Raw genomic sequence first — 20,772 nt, forward strand, 5'->3', positions numbered from 1 at the left:
GTTTTTCTCCGGAAACACAGGTCTGAATATGTTTGTTTTGAGCAACAAGATACGAGCAGAATCCAACTCGGATGGGCAATGTTCGGGAAATCTTGTCATCTGGAATCCCGGAATGCTTTAGGCAAGTAGGACAGGATGGCACACGGAACCCAGACACGGTCGCTAACGTGTGGCGAGTTGTCGACGTGGAGGACTCGGGGAGAGATGTGTAAAGTCCGCCGAGATACGAACTACACATTCATATGTTATGGTAACAGGCACTAATAATGAAACATAGGACAAATAGCCATCATTTATTTGATTACAAAATGTTTTGTCAGGAAATAAATTGCTACATAAAATATATAAAACAAGAAATGCCTCAACTGTGTAGCGATTCAGTGACGAGTGCGCGGCGCGGCCGGTGACGTCACGCCCCGGCCGCGCTGCGCTCCTCGCTACGACAAACTCATCATTATTTTGTGAAAACATGTACTTATTCAGAATTCTTAACATTAACTTTTACATTATTCAGTTCAAATCTAAATTTATATATGAAATTAAACTATTTAAGCCACGTCCAACCTAGACCAACACGTACCTATCAGTAGAATCGAATGAAACATAAACAGTTCCGCAGTACACGGGGTCCGGCAGTCGTCCACTTCACTGGCGGCGGCTCGTATTGTTTCTATTTATTGAAAAACTTCTACATCAAAGTCGCGGGAACTCGTAAGCGAAGCGATTTGTAGAAAACTTGTCAGCTTTATCATATACTTCATATTTCTATATCGTATTTACTCGTTACTCTACTATCACATCTCACGTAAGGGTTCATGTAAAAATAAACTGATCGAGATATAAGCAAAGTAGTCGGACACCGTCGTCGGCGACACGCGAAGCAGAGTGCGCGGCAAGTCCGACGACAGACACGGCGGCGCGACCAGCGTCGGGCGCTCGCGGCCGCGGCCTAGGTGTAGTCGTTGAAGTCGTCGATGGCCACGCGGTGCGCCAGGTCGGGCGGCCCGGCGTAGGGCTCCGGCGGCCGCGCGGCCGCGGCCAGGCGCTCCGCCTCCGCGCGCACGCGCAGCCGCTTCAGCAGCCGCAGCCGCTCCAGCGAGTTGGACGCGTACGGCGCGCCGCCCAGCTTCAGCGACTGCGAGATCTGCGACGCCAGCTGCACACAGCGCCGCCACCATCACCATCGCGCGCCCGGCCCCGCGGGTACGGGCGGTACGCGGGTGGCTTTGAATTCGACGTGTTCCTCTCGGGACCTCTACTATATACAACTAATTTCCTACACAATTTGCCCGGGACCTCGGGGCATATTTTGTGGTTCGAATATGCGTCGTGGGGAGGTCATATTAAACAAAAATTTCGCAAATAAATATGTTTTTCTCTTTACACTCTACTTATCATCAAGTTATTCATTTGTTTTTGAGAATTTTATAAATAATTTCACGTTTCTGGGTAACTAATAAACCAAGAAAGTTTTTCTATTAGATTTTATGCTTAGTGTCATATAATGTTTATTAAATAAATCCAGTTTTCTATTGACGAAATTATTGACTCAAAACAAAATTTGATAGGAATTAGCTTGCTATTTTAAAACGAATTATACTTTTGCCAATACGTCGAATTTAAAGTCACCCTGTATAAACACAGCGCTACACCAGGGCCGTGGTGCGGCTGTATACACTACACAGGCTACACCAGGGCCGTGGTGCGGCTGTATACACTACACAGGCTACACCAGGGCCGTGGTGCGGCTGTATACACTACACAGGCTACACCAGGGCCGTGGTGCGGCTGTATACACTACACAGGCTACACCAGGGCCGTGGTGCGGCTGTATACACTACACAGGCTACACCAGGGCCGTGGTGCGGCTGTATACACTACACAGGCTACACCAGGGCCGTGGTGCGGCTGTATACACTACACAGGCTACACCAGGGCCGTGGTGCGGCTGTATACACTACACAGGCTACACCAGGGCCGTGGTGCGGCTGTATACACTACACAGGCTACACCAGGGCCGTGGTGCGGCTGTATACACTACACAGGCTACACCAGGGCCGTGGTGCGGCTGTATACACTACACAGGCTACACCAGGGCCGTGGTGCGGCTGTATACACTACACAGGCTACACCAGGGCCGTGGTGCGGCTGTATACACTACACAGGCTACACCAGGGCCGTGGTGCGGCTGTATACACTACACAGGCTACACCAGGGCCGTGGTGCGGGCTGTATACACTACACAGGCTACACCAGGGCCGTGGTGCGGCTGTATACACTACACAGGCTACAGAGACTACACTAGAGTACGTACCGCGCAGTGCAGCGCCATCTGGCGCGCGAGCAGCGCTACGTTGGAGTCGGAGACGCAGTGCGTGTCGTGGTGCGCCAGGAACTTGGTGCGGATGCGCTCGTCCTTCGTCTTGACGAAGACGCGGTTCATGCCGTGCTCGTACGGCTCCACTACTACGATGCAGAAGTTCAACTGTCCCTGGTATAACATATTTTACGTCAATATTTTTATTATAACTATCGTGAGACATACTAAATTAACTAAAACTCACGGTTTACTCACGGTAATTAATGGAGAAGAGCAGCGCGCACAGATGCGGCAACGACGCGCAGCCTACTGATGATATTGAACGAAGAGTTCGTCAGTGACTCGCAACTAGTAGAGCTTTGCTCCATAAATTTACGTGAGTTAACCGTGATGTTTGTTTTACGTCAACTTCGTCCATTAAAGCAGCAGTTTCCAGAGATTTTTCTTTGCCTCACACTAGTACTTATTGTCTCCCCTGCCGCGTGGATGCGTTTACAAACATAGTCAAGTCAAAATAATTTATTTCCATTAGTCCAGGAAGACAATACGAAAGTCAAAACAAAAAAAGTTAAGTAAAGCAATTTGTTCGTTCCCAGTGTAAACTCCTATGGAGAAGAACGAGCGAGAGAAACTCCATACTTTTTCATACAAGTTGACACACCGAGCGGGAATCGAACTCGCTGCATGTGGCGTAGTAGCCGGTTGCCCTAATTTCTTCCCCGAAGGCGCTTTTCCACGGCAAGTGCTGCGCGCGCCCATCGCCGCGCTAACCCTCGACTGTTGCTTTTCTTTTCTTACAAAATTCAATACTTTCGAAGAAACATTGATTTAAAATATTGACTCAGGAATCGGTCATAAACAGCAACCGATGCTGCCTGCATGGCAGTCGGCGTCCCTGTATACAGACGGCAGGTACCTTGATGGTGTGTATGTTGAAGTCGGCGCCCGAGTCGTTGTACACGATGGACACGTAGTCGTTGCCGATGTACTTGCGCTTCTCGTTGCACGTGGGGTCCTTGGCCGACGAGGGCATCGCCGTGGCCACGTGGAACAGCACCTGCAACGCCGCGCCACTACACTCACACGGGGAACTCAACAACTTGACCAACTCTTTAAGGAAATTTATGTAATGGCTGTTGCTTCTCAATATAGGAAGCTCATAAAACATAAGTTTAGTGACTGACACACGCGTGCTTGCCGTCACCACAGATTCACTTAAAGTGTTCCTTTCTGAGAGGATCACTGTACAATCAACTTGTACATTATGTTTTATTTGTGTGGACTTGTAAGGGCTCACGTAGACGACGCCACCGCGTCCGTATCGCTTCATTTTAGCACACCACTAGAAATTGCAGTTTATACAAAGACTTTGCTAGGTAGGTAGGTAGGCAAAGAAACGTTTATTTGCAGCTAGCAATGTGTAGGTACATCCAGCACCCTGTGGCAGAGACGAGATGTAGGGAATGCCGGCCAGTTTAGAAGAATATAAACAGGGATGTGCAACATTTTGATGTAATAAAACTTGACGTCAAGCGGCCACGTTGTAATGAAACCGTATGAGACGTGTCGCGGCGCCGCACGCCCTGCGACTAGTTGGTACGTCACCTGCATGATGTCGTCGTTCCACACGTAGGTGTAGTGCCCGTCCTTGCCGCCCTTCTCCAGGTTGAGGAACAGGTGCGGCTGGTCGTCCGCGCCGTCCAGCGGCACCAGCGTACCCAGCTGCGTCAGGAACTCTGCGTATCTGTGCAGGTCACGCGCACTGTACTGTGTCCGCCCACTCGCTCCCTCACTCACTCACTCACTCACTCCCTCACTCACTCACTCCCTCACTCACTCACTCACTCGCTCCCTCACTCACTCACTCACTCACTCACTCACTCACTCACTCGCTCGCTGCCAGGGACCTACCTCACACTGCCGTATTCATTTTTCAATATTAAAACTTCGTTGTCTTGTTGTCCGGGTCCCACGTACAACACTCCGATCTGCAAGAAGTGGAGCGGTGAGAGCGTGCGGGGCGGGGGCGGGGCGGGGCGGGGCGGGGGCCGGGGGGCGGGGTTACCTTGTAGGTCTCGACGGGCGGCACGAGATCGAGGTTCTTGATGGTCCGCTCGTGCTGCACGCCGGCCACGCGCAGCGGACGCTCCGCCAGCGGGTTCAGGATGCTCGGCGTCTCCCCTGGACACGCGCATATCATATCTAGTCTTAGCTTTTATTTTTTAATATAGGGTACATTTTTGATCTATAATAGAAAATAAAAATAAAAAGAAACATTGTCCCGCGGTAGTACGAGTCGGAGTCAGCCTACTTCAGTGAACCAACCTATAAGAGTCGGAGGACTCAGAGTCTGCTGATATACAGCTGCTTAGTATTACAGCTGCCGTAATGTTGCAGGTTGTCCAGGAATGTGACGGACATGTGGCGCGGCTGGTATAATGCCGTGTTTGTTGATACTGTTCAAATTGGCACAAAGACAAAAATACACTTTTTGGCTTATCTACTGGTCTTATTTAACTTATTACCCGACTGCGCCAGAAGGAGGGTAATAATATAAAATAAAGTATAAAATAACAAAATAGCGGATTTGTGGCGCCAAATTCTAATATTGTTCACTTTATAGCCTGAACGACTCGATGGGTTTCAGCCTCAAAGGCGTCGTTCGGGATGCACTTTTGTATTATGTGTGTGAGGTTATTAAATAAATTTGTTCAGTAATAAAACTGAAAGAAAATAAAATAAAAAATGTAATTTAAAAAACTAAAAAACCGAATGCGTTTCCTTATAAAATGAGAATGAAAAAACCCTAAAACAAGAAAGTCATCGTATCCGATTGAAGCAGTCGGGAGCCACGGAAGGCGGCGAGTACCTGGCACGGGCGGCGTGATGGGGTAGGTGCTCATGTTGTGGTACAGCTGCAGGAACACGAAGGACGGCGACAGGCCGCCGCCGCCGCCGCCCACGGCGCCCGGCGCGGCCGGCGCGGGCGGCGCGGCGCGCGGCGCGGCGCTGTGGCGGCGCGTGGGGCTCATCACGGAGATGGTGTTGGAGCGCTTGGAGCGCGCCAGCGGCGGCAGGTCGTGGCCCGCCGGCACCGTGCCGTCGCTGGCCGTCTGCACAGGCGCGGCCAGTGAGCGCGTACTCACCTGCCGGCGCCCCGCGCCCTCCGCGCCCTCCGCGCCCTCCGCGGCGCCCGCACCTACCTTCTGCAGCTGGTGGTGCGCCCCGCCGCCGCCCGCGCCCTCGCCGGACCCTGCGCACACGAGATGGATGTTATGACGACAAACTATACGATGGCTAGCTCTTTGACTCCGATACACATTTTTACGGAGCGTGTATCTCTAAGCCGTATTACACGGGCCAAACAAGTTTAATAGATTTGTGATGATATAACGATACCTAGTCGATTTTATTATTATACATCTGTTATAGAGCTCAAATGTAAGTAGTGAAACACGAATGCCCGGTTTTACCAACGTCTCATAAATTTTAAGGAACCCCTGAGTTAAAATAGGGTCACCTATCTGCAGGAAGCACCTATCTTAGCTACTGAGAAACGCAGCAACGGATAAAACACACTGATAGTGCAAACGAATTCGAGTGAGAGGTGAGTTAAAGTGGTCACTTACGCTACCTAGTTTAAGTGGTCACTTACGCTACCTAGTTTAAGTGGTCTCTTACGCTAAGTAAGTGTTAATTAAGGCGGCACTGACCGGGGTCGGAGTTGTAGGTGCAGAGATGCGGATGCGGCGCGTGCGGCGACGTGCCCGACATCTCCTCGGGGATGGCCTCGCACGACACGCGCATGTCGCTCTTCTTGGCCGCCTTCTGCCGCGCGTGCAGCGACTGCGCCGTGCTGCTGCTGCAACGCAAGCTCTCAGTACTGCAGCCTGTATCCTGGCCCGCGCCGAATGTACGCCGTATGTATACTCACGTCGGCTCGCAGCTGGGCAGCAGGATCATGTCGTCGGGGTCCACGGGCAGCTCGGCCGCCGCGCTGGCCGCCGCACTGGCTGCCGCGCTGGCTGCCGCGCTGGCCGCCGCGCTGGCCGCCACGCTGGCCGCCACGCTGGCCTTCCACGAGGACGACATCTCGGGCGAGGAGTTGGAGCGGCGCACCGGGTGCCGAGACTTGCCCTGCAACACTCACGCTACAGTGCCGCCGACGGGGCGGGGCGGGCCGGGGCGGGGCGGGGCGGGGCGGGGCTCACCTCGGGCACGATGAGCAGCATGTCGTCCTCGTCCGTGGTGCTGGAGGAGCTCTGCCGCTGCGGGGAGCCGGGGATGTTGATGGGCTGCGTGCTCATGCGGCCCACGGCGCTGCAACAGACACAGTGTACATGCCGCGCCCGCGCGCCGCGCCCCTCCCCCCGCTCGCGCCCCCACTCACCTGCGCGCGCCGGCCGGCGGCTTCCTGTCGCCCACGGTGGACTCCGAGCTACAACAGACGTCGGCTGACTGCACGCGCTGCCCACTACTGTACGGCCGGCGCGCCGGACAGTAGTAGCTGCAGGATGAGTCGAGGGACTCGCCAAGCCACGTGTGTATTAAGTATAAATAAATGAATGAAACATACAATAGTTTGCTAATCTGTAACACTATTATTACTTTTAACATGTCATTTACACTTTTTTATGTTTAACAGCTTTTCGAGCTCTATTGTACCAAACAAGTACAACATCCATAACAGAGATGGAAAGAATTGTATGATCGTCAAGATTGAGAGTGTGTATCAAATATCGCAAGGATCTGTCATCAGGAAGTGGGTACAATTCCAACTATCAAAATTAACCACTTGACAATATTTTAAAACAACGAGTCGAGTTTAAGAACAGAGAACGTATAGGAATGGCACTCACCTAGACTTGTGCAGGTCTGTGGTGGGCGTGGGCTGCGAGGGCGCGAGCTGCGGGGGCGCGGGCTGCGGGGGCGCAGACTGCGGGGGCGCAGCGCGCGCAGACCCCGACGAGCCGCTGCGAGAGCGCGGGTCGCCGTCCGAGCCCTGCGGCAGTATCGAGGTGAACATATATATATATATATATGTATTACAGCGCGGCCGGCACAGCGCCGCTCCCCGTACTGCCTGCACAGATAACACGGACGACCACCGGGGACGCTCGTGTCCACTGTGCCTGGCACGCCAGCGACATTTCAGCGTAGGCGTATGCCGAGTATTCAACTGTACTACAACTATTTTATTGGTCCACGATAGTTAGTACCATTTTATAATATACATTATTCAAATAAGTAGAAGCAAATTAATAATAAATTAACTATTGTTAGTAAATATTTTAGCTATTATTTTACATCTATTCATATACATAAAAACATTTATACATTAGATAGATCATAAGACGAAATATTTAGGTAGAAATAAAGCTTCCAAACTCTTCAAGTACTCACTATCGATATCTATATTTTTAAACTGACGGAACTAAGATAGTACGAATACATATACATGTCATTATTTTACAAATAATTATATCAAATTTTTATGAAACAGACTAACTTGGTCGTATAAAAAGTCTTTAATATTTTTTTTTAAACGAATACGTAATTATTCTCTTTGGCGGCAGTTTTAGCTCGATCCAGTGGTTACTAACGTGAATTATTTTAACTCGGCGACACAGGAAACGGTCGTAAACAGCAATCGAACTTATTTACCTCTCACCGCCTGGCAGCCGTCAGGGTTGGCTTCTTAGATTGTGACGCGTATAATACTTAATCGTAAAGTTGAGTACATTATTGAATGCGTATATAGTTATGTAGCCGCGGCAGTACTGACCGCGTCGTGGCGCGAGTCGCCCAGGCCGCTGGAGGCGGACGAGGCGGGGCGCAGCGGCGCGGGCGCCAGCAGCGCCGCCACGTCCTGCAGCGGCGACTCCAGCAGGTAGTCCCAGTTCATGTGGTTCTGCACGCGCATGACCCAGCACACGTCGCCCGTGGGCGAGCGCACGTGCACCTCGGCCCAGTTGGCGCACCAGCAGGGACACGCCCCGGCCGCCGCCAGCTCGGCCACGCGCGACCAGCCCGCCTCGTCGCCGTCCACCTCCTTGGACACGCGCTCGAAGTGCTGCGAGAACTGGTTCAGCACGGCCGCCAGCGGGTCGCTCTTGTTCTCCGACGAGTTTTGTCTGAAACCAAGCTCACCTCTACTGCGTCTACCCGCGCACGCTCCTACTTCGTGCCGTGGGGAACAGAAATACCTGCATACGGTTCAGATAAGACAACCTACTACACTGCAGCTCTTCTGTGACCGAGAAACAATGTAGCTGTTCATACAGAATTTAATACTTTTTTAATTATTTCTTTTTTAATTTTTAGTTTTCGTTGTAATATCTTTATATATATAATTCTTCTGTAAGTGTGTATATATATTTTAATGCCAAAATTGGTAAACCACAAAAAGATGAACACTTAATAATGAAACAGTATGGATATGGAAAAAGAAACGCGCGAGGTCAAAGACTTATAGACTTTGCGATGGAAAACAAGCTAGCTATCATCAACACCTTTTACAATAAAAGAGGTAAAAGGAAATGGACATGGCGGTCTCCGAATGGACAATATAAAAATGAAATAGATTTCATACTGTCAAAACATCCTTACTCATTTCAAAACATTGAGACATTAAGTATAAACTTTACATCAGATCATCGACCACTCAGAGCAAAAATATCACTTAGTAAACCCGTAAAAACACGAACCAAATATGTCAATAAGCAAAATAGCACACTCAAAACTGAAGAAGAAATACAAATTTATAAGGAAAACTTGGTAACACAATTAACTCCTTTAATCCAAGCTGAAAATAACGTGACAGTACAGGACTACTATGATGAACTAACCAAAACTATAACAGCCAGTTTACAAGTCGCACGTACTCCTAACTCAAACTCAACGAAAGTGCGCAGTGCACTCACAAAAAATACGGAAAGACTTTTAAAACGTAGACAGGAGTTACAGAGAACTAAAAATAAAACGAGATCAATGAAAAATGAACTCAAAGCACTATACAAGTTGGTAAGCAAGTATATTAAAAGAGACTATAAAAACCACAGAATGAATATTCTTCAAAAACATTTAGAACAAACTGGAAGTCTAAAAAAGGGATTTAAAGAGCTACGAACAGGCAAAACATGGATAGAAGGATTAAAAAATTCAGGAGGCACTGCTTACAACCGAAAAGATATAATAAAAATTGCTACAAATTTTTATAAAGAACTATATAGCACAACAAACATAACCAGAGACACGAACCACACTGGAAACGATCACACTGATATTGAAGCGCTACAACCACCCATAGAACCAGTAGAATGTGAAGAAACAATCGAAACAATAAATAGACTAAAGCCTGATAAAAGCCCAGGATCAGATAATATCACTAACGACGCCATAAAAGTAGCCTGCTTCATACTAGCTACTCCACTAACCAAACTATTTAATTTGGTAATAGAAACTGGTGCTACACCCTCACAATGGTCTGAATCCGATATTGTCTTGCTCTACAAGAAAGGAGACCCAAAAGACATCAGCAACTATCGGCCTATAAGCCTATTACCAACTATTTACAAAATTTTCTCTGCAATAATAAATCAAAGGATTAGTACGACATTGGAGGAAAGTCAGCCTATTGAACAAGCAGGATTTAGAAAGAACTTTTCTACTTTAGACCATATACACACACTGGAACTGATAATTGAAAAATATCAAGAACAACAGAGACCGCTGCACATTTCTTTTATTGATTACCAAAAAGCTTTCGACACAATCTCACATGAAAGCATATGGAACACGCTAAAAGCCCAAAATGTAAACCCAAAATACATAACAATACTCAAACATCTTTATAACAATTGCTCAAGCAGAGTCAAAATGGAAACAACTGGCCCAAACTTCCCAGTCAGAAGGGGAGTAAGGCAAGGAGACCCCTTATCCCCAAAAATTTTTATTGCGGTACTAGAATCTATCATAAACAAACTAGACTGGGGAAACTGCGGTTTGTATATACAGGGCAAATACCTGAACCACTTACGATTTGCGGATGACTTGGTTTTATTATCAGAATCGAACCTACAACTGCAATATATGTTAGATACTCTACATTCGGCAAGCAGGCAAGTGGGTTTAGAGATGAATATCACCAAGACCAAAGTCATGACCAATTTCAAAAAATCACAAGTTAAAATCAATAATAACCCATTAGATTATGTGGATCAATATGTATATTTGGGCAAACAAATTGGATTTAACAGAGACAGCAATGAATCAGAAGTAGAGAGAAGAGTGAAACAAACTTGGGTAAAATATTGGAATAATAAGGAAATATTTAAAAGTGACATGCCTACCAAATTAAAGAAAAGAGTCATGGACTCGTGTCTCATACCTTGTCTGACATATGCATGTCAAACATGGAAATTTACCAACGCAATAAAGAATAAAATAACCACATGCCAGCGAGGAATGGAACGCAGTATGTTGAGTATAAAGAAAATACAAAAAATAAAGCACAATATAATAAGAACACAAACAAAAGCAATAGATGCCCTCAACTACAGCCAAAAGCTAAAGTGGAAATGGGCCGGTCACATAGCACGAATGAAAGATCTTCGATGGACAAATATAGTTACGTCATGGAAAGGCCCACCAGGAAAACGCCGTAGAGGTAGACCATACACTAGGTGGGAAGACGATATTAAAAGAATTACTGGCCCAAAATGGCAACAAATAGCCCAAGACAGAGAAAAATGGAAAGCTTTGGAGGAGGCCTTCACCTGAGAGGGGTTCCAGTACAATAAAAAGCTACTGCATACCTACCAAATATGATTTTTATATCTATTATATTAGTAAAATTTGAAACAGAAATGTAATCTAGGCTAATTTTAAGCAACAACACTTTCCCTACTTTTTTATATTTTTTTGTTAATATTGGTATAGGTAGCAAATAATTGTTTTGTTTTTTTAAGAATTAGATGTAGAAAACCTTTTTAAACTGGAAATAAAAGGCTTTTTTATTTTTATTTTTTATTTTATTATTTTTATAAGTGTGTATGTCACTGAACTTCTCTTAAACGACTGGACCGATTTTGATGAAATTTTTTGTGTGTGTTCAAGGGGATCTGAGAATGGTTTAGATTCACAATTTTGTCCGCTGGACAATGTATTTTTAATTAATTTTTAATTTATTAGTAGTTGTTGATTTTGGAATGCTTTACAGTGTATCCAACAAATTTTCAAATTAAAGATGTGTAGACAGGACAACGTCTGTCGGGTCCGCTAGTTAAGTATATTATGCTTCTGTGGACTAGTAATACTTGTAGTATCGTTTAAGTCATGTGAGTGACCTCCATATTGTATAACTTGGAAGAAGTCACATTGGTACTTAATGTTTAATGTTAGTAGGCTTATTTAGGTGTAATATAGATACCTCCTTAATGGACAATTACTTAAACATTTTTGAGAAGAAAAAAAAAAGAAAGTGAACTCATAGCAAGCTGTTTAGAGTATCATGATAACAATGCATTTAGTTACTTAGTTCGGTCGGTTAATCTTAATAATGCTTTGCCCGACCCGGAAATCGAATACTGAATTATATTTGAAAATATGACCACATACAGAAGCTTGAGGCCCAATTATAAACTCACCGCCCGTGTACAGGTAACTTTGTATTGAATAGTTCGTTAACTATATGTACCGTACTTGTGGATCGTGTCAATTAAACGGGCTCCGGAGCGGGGTCCACAGTGATAAGATACGCAACATTCGGGAAATATTGAATGTTTCATAATGTTTCATACCGCTCGAGGTCGGCGGGCTGGGCGGGCGCTGCGGGCGCTGCGGGCGCCAGCGGCGGCAGCGGCTCGGCCACGCTGTCGGCGTGCTGGCGGCACAGCGCGGCGCAGCGCTCGCACAGCCCCTGCTTCAGCGAGTTCTGCAGGCAGCCCGACGTCGTGATGGTCACCAGCTTGTGGCCCACCAGCCACGTCATGGCCGGCCCGCCCGCGAACAGGAACTCGGCCGTGTCGCTGCGCGCCGGCTTCACGCTGCACGGCGTGCTGGTGTAGCGCGCCAGCAGGTCCAGGCACGTCTCCGTCAGCTCCACGTGGAAGGCGGCGGACGCCGAGCTGGCGCCCGCGCCGCGCCCGCCCAGCGGCACGCGCGACACCGCGCGGGACCCCTGCAACACCCGCCGTCAGCACCACCACTCCGCTACACCACTACACCACCACCACACCACACGCCACTCACCAGGCTGGAGCTGCGCTGCCGGTTGGACGAGTCCTCGTTAGCGTTCTGGAAGTGGTTGCTCTTGTACTGCAGCTGCTCCTCGAACGGCATGATGATGTAATTGTGCAGGCCCTGTGCACAGAGACACTGTGAGCGAGGGGGTGCGGGGGGCGGGGACGCGAGGCGCGGGGGACAGACACGCACGTGTATGATGAAGCGCACGAAGTTGCGGCGGTAGGACAGGCGGCACTTGAGGAACCAGGCGGCGATGACGTGGTGCGCCAGCGACACCACGTAGTGGTTGTACCGCGACGGGTTGGTGTACGGCAGCAGGATGGCGAACACCGACATGTACTGGTCCTCCACGAACGACGCGAACACCTTCGGCAGCCGCGTCAGCGCTGCAACACAACCGCACTCACTGCTACTGCCCATACAACGCCTGACTTCTCAATTCATCATTTCATATATTATTTCTTCTAACTACTGTTTTATAATGTTGTAATAGAAATCATCTGTTCTCTATTGTAGATGTTGTATTACAAAATATATTCTATTACCTGTTGTCTGCAATTCTACTTACTGGACAGGAACTCCAGCATGGGACTGGCGATGGCCTTGGTGTCGGAGATCTTGGACAGGTCCAGCAACACCTCCGGCAACATCTTCACCATGGTCTCCCTGGTCTCCAGCGTGAATATCGTCAGCGCGTTGATGTACGGCTGCGGCGTCCTCAGCACTGCGGGTGAGTATTCAATGACAACATTAGCGAGTACCCAACAAACATTTAAGACGTCGAGTAGACGTTTTGGTAACAACTTAATGTTATTTAGTCTAGTCGTATAAACGTCATAAGGACGTTTACTCGACGGCATTTGGGCCCATTTTATATAACTTAAGGCGCTAAGAGTTTCGTATAACAGTCATATAAAACACCTAATTAGTCGCATAGTAGTCATATACGCGTCGGCGATTTGACTACATGTCGTGTAGTGGTAGCTGGTGCGACGTGTATTCGACTTAATGTCACAAATGTGATTTTTATATGATGTAATCGGTATGTAATGGTCGTTTAAAGATTATATTAAGAACGAATATTATAAAATATTATTTTAATGGAGTAGTGTTTTTGACAGCGGTATTTATTTTGTTTTTTTTTTCTTGTTATTTGAGGTGATAAAACCATTCCATCAGTTGTAAACCATTGGGCAATCAAGTTTACTGATTAATGTGAAGTTAATTTTTAACAAATTTTTAATGCGCCTTCAAATTTTTAATGTTATCACATATTTTTATGAATAATTTACTATGTGACTGCGTTATATGACAACTATATAACTTCCCGACCAATAAGCTGCGAGTTCATTGTAAATAAATATTATAAATTTGATTTAAAAATGGTGGAAGTGGTATACAAGGTGATTATAAACCTTTAACATGACTATTAATTATATAGCAGTCGTATTATCATGTTTGTGATACTTTAGGACGTATAGAGGTCGTTCTTAAGACTAATATTCGACTTATATGTGATGGTTACTAATACTACGTTTAAACAACAATTGTCCGTATAGCAGTCGTGTAAAAGGTAATTATATGACAAAATTGTCAGTATTACGACGTTTATACTACGAAAACGTTTACACGACGAAACAGTTGTGTATGTAAGTTATAAAGATGTCGTCGTAGACACTATTATACGATGATTGTATAAAAAAGTCGTAATAACGTCTATATGACATTATAATACGACCAAAAATGTATATGACTATTCGGTCAGATAAGGTACCAGTACACGACGAAGAGTTATAAAAACTACTGTAAAATAACTTTAATACGACTCAAAGTTATATAAATGTTTGATTATATGACAAAAATGTTTGCTGGGTACAATGTCCCCACCGCAGCACCGGCGGGACGTCTACTTCACTGCGGACCAACTTACTCTATATTCATATTGTCCGCTATTATATTTGTGTACACTGTATTGTAAGTTGTAACCGACTTCCCAAAATGAAGGAGGTTCTCATTTCGGCCGGTATGTTTTGATGGTCTTTTTTTCTTTGTTTGTTTATGGACCTATTGGAGTTATTAGACGTTTTGTTCGAAATACGGTCCCATAAAAATATTACGGATTGGTCATTGTATAAGCATTATAAATACTTGAACGATTTCATTTCCACGATACTTTGTAGTTTTTACATCGATTACTCGAACATTACTGGTCCGATTTGTGTGATTTTTTTATATTGGTACTGCTGCGCCCTGCGAGCATCTGACGGTGAGATCCGACGGTAGTCAAGGTACCCCTGGAATATATTTATTTGAGGGTACCCCTGAAGTAATAAGTACTGACAATTTCATGAAGCTATTCAACTACTTGCGTCTGATGATCATTATTTCTTGTCGATGAGCATGTTGGAAGGTACAACTCCTCAATGTTTAGGAGTTCGTAGATTTTTTTTTAAAAGTATATTTACATAAGCCATACAATATCGATTTTATCATTTCAAAGTAACTGTCGAAAATGGAAACGAACCTGCTGCTTTACTTAAGTCGGTTAGAATAAATAATTTATTAACACATAGATCGATGTTCTATTATGTATAATAATATGTCCATGTGTATAATGAAAGATTCAGAAACGAGTATGTGTACTCACCCATCCCGTACTTGAGCAGACAGCGCACGATGCGCTGCTGCGTCTGCGGCTCCAGGTAGGCGTGGTAGGGCGCCATGGCGGCCAGCGCCGGCAGCGCCGCGCCGTGGAACTCCGACACCAGCAGCTTGTGCTGCGGCGGCGCGCGCAGGCACTCGGGGAAGTTCAGGCTGCGGTCGCCCACCATGGCGCACAGCGTGGACGCCAGCAGGTCCAGGTCCTGCGCGCGCCGCCCCAGCACCAGCGCGCGCCCCGCCAGCAGCGCCGGCAGCGCGCGCAGCAGCCGCGCCAGCACCGCCCAGTCCTTCTCGCGCGTCAGCGCCGTGGCCAGCAGCCGCGCCGCGCGCCCCACGCCCAGCACCAGCGCGCCCGGCGCCAGCTCGCGCGCCGCGCCCCCGCCGCTGGGCGCGCCGCGCGCCGCCGGCGGCTCCGCCACCAGGAACGGCGAGCACACGGGCCGCAGCCGCAGGCTGGCCGCGCCGTACACGGCCGCGCCGCTCGCGTCGTAGCAGAAGCCCACGCAGTTGAACTGGTTGGCGCGCAGCCCGAACAGCATCTCGAAGATCTGCACATAACGTCTGTCCGGTCGTACGGCGCTCCAGCGGCGCCGGGAACCGCGGCGGACGGGAGCGTACCTTGATGCGGACGTCGGGGTGGTGCATGAAGAGCGCGTGGCGGCGGTAGTGGTGGTCCAGGTGCTCCAGCAGCACGAGGAAGGCGCGCGCCGCGTGCGCGGCCGGCGCCGCCAGCAGCTTGGCGTGCAGCAGCTCCAGCAGCCCGGCGCAGGCCGCCGCCACGTCGCTCGTGTCCGTGTCGGCCGGCACCGGCACCTCCGACACGTACATCTCGAACGGCCGGTTCAGGATCTGCACAGCGCGCGGGTTGTAGTACTGCGGCCACACGCCGCGGGGGGGCGGGGGGCGGGGCGCACCTTCTCCAGCAGGTCGATGAGGTCGGTGCAGGCGTCCGACGTGCAGCCCTTGGCCAGCTCGGTGAGCGCGCGCGCGGCCGCGGCGCGCAGCGACACCTCGGCGTCCAGCGCGCACGAACTCAGCACCGGGATGGCCACCAGCTCGATCAGCTCCTCGCCGTACAGGTAGCGGTGCCGCCGGATGAAGCCCAGCAGCTCCTGCAGCGCATGCAGCCGCACGGCGCGCCGCGCCTCCTGGCGCACGTAGCGCTCCGCCAGCGCCAGCGCTGCAGCCACCCACTCGGCGCCCGGGGGCGCCAGCGCCGCCGCACGGGCGCTCACCAGCCGCATGGTGGACGCTTCCTGCACACGTGAGCGGCGAGTTAGTGGGGGCGCGGCGGAGGGGGCGCGGGGCGCGGGGCGCGGGGCGCGGGCGGCACTGACCGGGCGCTCGTGTCCGCAGGCGTCCAGCAGCTCCAGCAGCGCGTCGGGGTCGCCGCGGTACTGGCCGGCGTCCTGCAGCTGCTCGATGCTGGTGATGAGCGCGTGCACGCCGTCGTGGATGAGCTCGTTGGGCGGCTCGTAGTGCTCTGTAACAGCGGCGGAGTGAGCGGGCGCGTGTGGGGGTATGGGGGATGGGGAGTAGTACAAAGTAGTGCACGCACTGTCCTGCTGCAGCACGCGGCGCACGATGGCCAGCAGCACGTCCCAGGCGGGCTCGCACAGCTCCAGCGGCGCGCGCGCCACCACGCCGTGCAGGCTCACCACCACCTCGTACGTCACCACGGGCTGGTCGCCCTCCAGCGCCTGCGCATGCACCGTGAGATCTTCCATTACATGTATGCAATCGTGTATGAGAAGCGTGCATCTTACACATCCGAACCGACACGACGATCACTTTTTTGTGAACAAAAAATGGAATAATCATTTTATTATTTAGATTTAGATTAACACTTACCCACGCTTTAATGTTTTATTTACTATCCGACAGTAACTTTGAAATTATCCAATCGATTTAGTTATATTCTTTGTTGGAAGGGTTGATGTTGTCTGGGGACGCGTGACGCGCTAGCTAGACATATTTGTAATCATTAGCAAATGACTACACCGCGAAATAAGCGATATTCGTTCGATCGAGTTTGATACATATAGAAATATTTGGTGGTCGACCTTGAGGAAGGCGGGCAGCACGGCGAGGTAGGAGACGCGCAGCGTGGGCACGCGGCGCGGCCCCCACAGCGCCATGTTGACGTAGAACACGGCGCCGCGCTGCAGCCCCGCCTCGTCGCCGCCCGCGCGCAGCAGCGCCACCAGCTGCTGCAGCGCCGCGTGGCCCATGTCGGCGCCCAGCACGCTGCGCATGAGCTTCCAGCTGGGCTGGCAGTGGTGCTCCAGGTTCACGGTGCGGCACAGCGCCGCCACGAAGGCGCGGTGCGCGGCGCGCGGCACCATGGAGTACGCCACCACGGCCTCCAGCAGCGCCAGCGCCGCCGCCACCACGCCGCCCTCCGCGCTGTACGCCATCAGCTGGCACGCGCAGCTGCAACACCACCCCGGTCAGCCCAGCGCGCTACTCGCTACTCGCCGTCGGTAACGACAGAATGGATACGTACTCGACGATCCCGTGGACGATGTGCTCGTCTAAATACGTGGCGTTGTACTTGACGACATTGATGATGAGTTGCAGGAACTCCACCAGCTGCGTGGCGGGCTGCACCTGCGGCAGCCACTCCAGCAGGAACGGCCCGATCTGTGAACACGTGCACTGTCTTACACCAACTATACGCACCAGTACCGACGTCTGCTCGCGACTTCATCTACGTACAATAGCGATACTACATAGAGTTGTCTTCTACTTTACAAAAACCGGACATTTCGACCTAAAAGCCTGACTTAGCGTTGCAATAATCCTATCACTTGGCAGGATGTCGTTTGTTTATAGTGTAAGGTATTTGCCGTTATGGCACGTGAAATAATAATTTCGTAAAAAGAAAATTTATTTTTAATACTACATTAAAAAAAAATTGTTCATTTTATTAACTGGCATGATTTGCTTCGCTTTGATCGCCCCATTTTGATTTGACACCAACATAACACAGAAATCGAGAATAACTTGTTAAAACAGTACACTTCGTAAAAAGGACATCTTTTCCTTTTTACGAAGTCGGTAAATCAATAAAAACTAGAGTAAATGATTATGGTTTTCAACAAGTTACTGACACAAGCCCATGAAAAAATGAATATTATAATGTAATTCATACTGGCCGTAGTGTACGCACATTGTACAGTCGCATTATTGTGTCTGGGTATACCTGCCCGCCTATATTTCATACAGTGTAAATCTTTTGAGGGTTTTCAATAACCACCCTAACCCTATATAATATTGTATTGTACAAATCAGCTGACAGTGACACAGAATATGGTCCATGAGATAAGAAAGATGATACCACACGTAATAAAATTACCATGGTTAAAGTTCGAATACGAGAGGATCAACTTAATTCAATAATCAAACAAGCACAATTTTTATATAGGACATTGACAAATACTCCAAATTCTTAAGTAAATACGTATATTTGTATTCAAGTTTGCAAATAATTAAAAATTGACATTATTTACATCACTAAGAGGCAGCATAGGAATGTAGAATGTATCCATAATCCTAAAAAAAAAGAAAGTATTTCTTTAAATACATTCTACTTGTGTATGCAAGCTTAACCAATTTGTAGTTGTCATCATCAAACATACACAATTGGCTGGCTCCAGCGAGATCTCCATCGGAGTTACAATTGTACCGTCAGCCAAGGTATCGAAAATTTAATTAAAGACATTGATTTAGTATAATTTTTTTTTTTTTGACAATTGACAATCTATATAAAGGGCAGTCCAACATCATTATGTAATATTAGCATGCACTCAGCACGAGCAACCACAGGAAAATGACCCAGTGGATAGCGAGTTTGCCATAGGATTTTGTTTGAAAAGTAATACATTTACTTACCTCTTCTTCAAAGCAGTTAATATTTTTTCCTGTGTTGGTAAGTGTGTGCAGTAATTTGAAGCGTAGCTGAGTGTCCTCGGGACTATGGCGAGCATGAGTGTCTCGCAAATAATGAAACAAGATTGTGCGCATGATCTGCAGGTAGTCTGCCTGTCCTTCTGCCAAGCACCGCAGAAACCACAATGCTGCATGTCGAGCCTCCACATTGCTATCCTCTAGCAGGTCTCTTGTCAATGACCAAAGCTTTTCAACTCCACCCTTTTGACAATAAAGAATAAAAGTCGGACAATACAAAAGTATCCTTACATTTCATAATAATTACATATTGTGACATACCAGTGACCAAAACATCTGCCATTGCAGTAATTCTTTAATTAGTAATACTATGTGAACCAGACAAAACACACTGAATATGTGGCTAAATATAATATTCACCCTTATACACTTATTTGTTGGCATACAAAATTACGGGTACAGGGTCTTTATAGTAAAAGTACCTTTTTTGTGATCTGTGAGGTCAAGTTTTTGTTATTCGCTATCAACACAGTTACATTTCTACCCTTCATATAACATGTATATGGTTATATCTTTAAGACATATTGTTATAATCACACACACACACACACATTATAAATTTGAGATTTCATTTGATTGGATGTTTTTCCATCAATCATGCTTAAACTACTGAATGGATTTTGATGTAATTTGGTATACAGACAGGGTATAATCTGGCATTTGATAAAAAACGGTTTCTAACTTTAATGTTCCTATAACATAAATAACGAATGTAAATAAATTACATGAACACAGATTGTTAACCAAGATATCAATAAATCTGATGATGGAAACAAACATTTGTGTATCTGTTAGTCTCCAAGACAAAGCAGATAGCTCAAGAAGGAAAGGAATGTAGCAAAAGAGACTGCCTAGGAACAAGTTAATAGAGGGTACTACAATAACAAACATTCAGTGTGGAGCTCACCTCTTGCACTCGGATGTGGATCGCCTTCTCGCCGACCTCCTTGAGTGCGCGCAGCCTGCGGTGCAGGGGCGCGTCTGCACTCAGCTCCCGCTCCAGCTCTCCGCTCACTACCAGCTCATTGCGCGGCGGCAGCGGCGCTGCACACATTGACAACATACACTCATCTACACTCGAACCTCGCAACTCTTTCATTTTATGATTTTGCCTCTAGATCGAACCAAAACACTCACCCGATGCACCCTTTTTGAAGAGCACTTTCAATTTGTCTTGTAGTGATCTATCTCTCGAATTCATTTTACGACGATGCCGGTATCGGTTTTGTTTTAGCTATTCTTTCAGATTTAGGGGTAGGCGTCACGATTACCTATTAATAAGAGATTGCGAATAAAAACTCATATTTATTAAAATAGTTCTCACTACCGCTCCTGGCTTTGCTATTCTATTCACCGTGTTTGACAGCTCCCCAACCAAAGTACTTCTTATACAGCTGACAGGTAGCCATTCAATGCAAAATCCTGAACGAAATAATGAATCGAGAATCGAGATAGGTACTCAAATTGGACTCTAAATTTTATTTAGGTTTTGTCACTTGATATTCTTGCGAGTTTCAATATTAAAATAATATATAGATCTTAAGAGTAAAATAAAGGCTGGAAACCGGAAATATATT

General features: G+C 47.7%; 1 protein-coding gene across 3 annotated transcripts; it reads right to left on the reverse strand.

Moving 5' to 3' along the window:
* Window positions 1–280: 280 nt before the first annotated feature.
* LOC118263967 (tuberin-like) lies at window positions 281–20,703 on the reverse strand. 3 transcript variants are annotated; one of them, XM_050707591.1, is made up of 28 exons: window positions 20,333–20,699; window positions 20,103–20,239; window positions 19,121–19,378; window positions 17,733–17,869; window positions 17,290–17,659; window positions 16,785–16,926; window positions 16,564–16,709; window positions 16,141–16,482; window positions 15,845–16,075; window positions 15,213–15,774; window positions 13,134–13,289; window positions 12,755–12,951; window positions 12,572–12,682; window positions 12,121–12,500; window positions 8,106–8,454; window positions 7,180–7,322; window positions 6,711–6,758; window positions 6,532–6,640; window positions 6,255–6,457; window positions 6,034–6,182; window positions 5,524–5,573; window positions 5,190–5,433; window positions 4,386–4,501; window positions 4,232–4,308; window positions 3,926–4,064; window positions 3,237–3,377; window positions 2,315–2,491; window positions 281–1,156 (listed from the first exon to the last, which is right to left on the reverse strand). In XM_050707591.1, the coding sequence occupies exons 1-28, from the start codon at window positions 20,394–20,396 to the stop codon at window positions 950–952; spliced, it is 5,385 nt and encodes a 1,794-aa protein (XP_050563548.1). In that variant the 5' UTR covers window positions 20,397–20,699; the 3' UTR covers window positions 281–949. The 3 variants fall into 3 exon arrangements, with proteins under 3 accessions (XP_050563548.1, XP_050563547.1, XP_050563546.1); XM_050707590.1 differs by having other exon boundaries at window positions 5,190–5,573; window positions 6,034–6,179; window positions 20,333–20,703; XM_050707589.1 differs by having other exon boundaries at window positions 5,190–5,573; window positions 20,333–20,700.
* Window positions 20,704–20,772: the final 69 nt, after the last annotated feature.

This window comes from Spodoptera frugiperda, unplaced genomic scaffold (genome assembly GCF_023101765.2).
Source record: "Spodoptera frugiperda isolate SF20-4 unplaced genomic scaffold, AGI-APGP_CSIRO_Sfru_2.0 tig00000034_1, whole genome shotgun sequence".
Lineage (NCBI taxonomy): Eukaryota > Metazoa > Arthropoda > Insecta > Lepidoptera > Noctuidae > Spodoptera > Spodoptera frugiperda.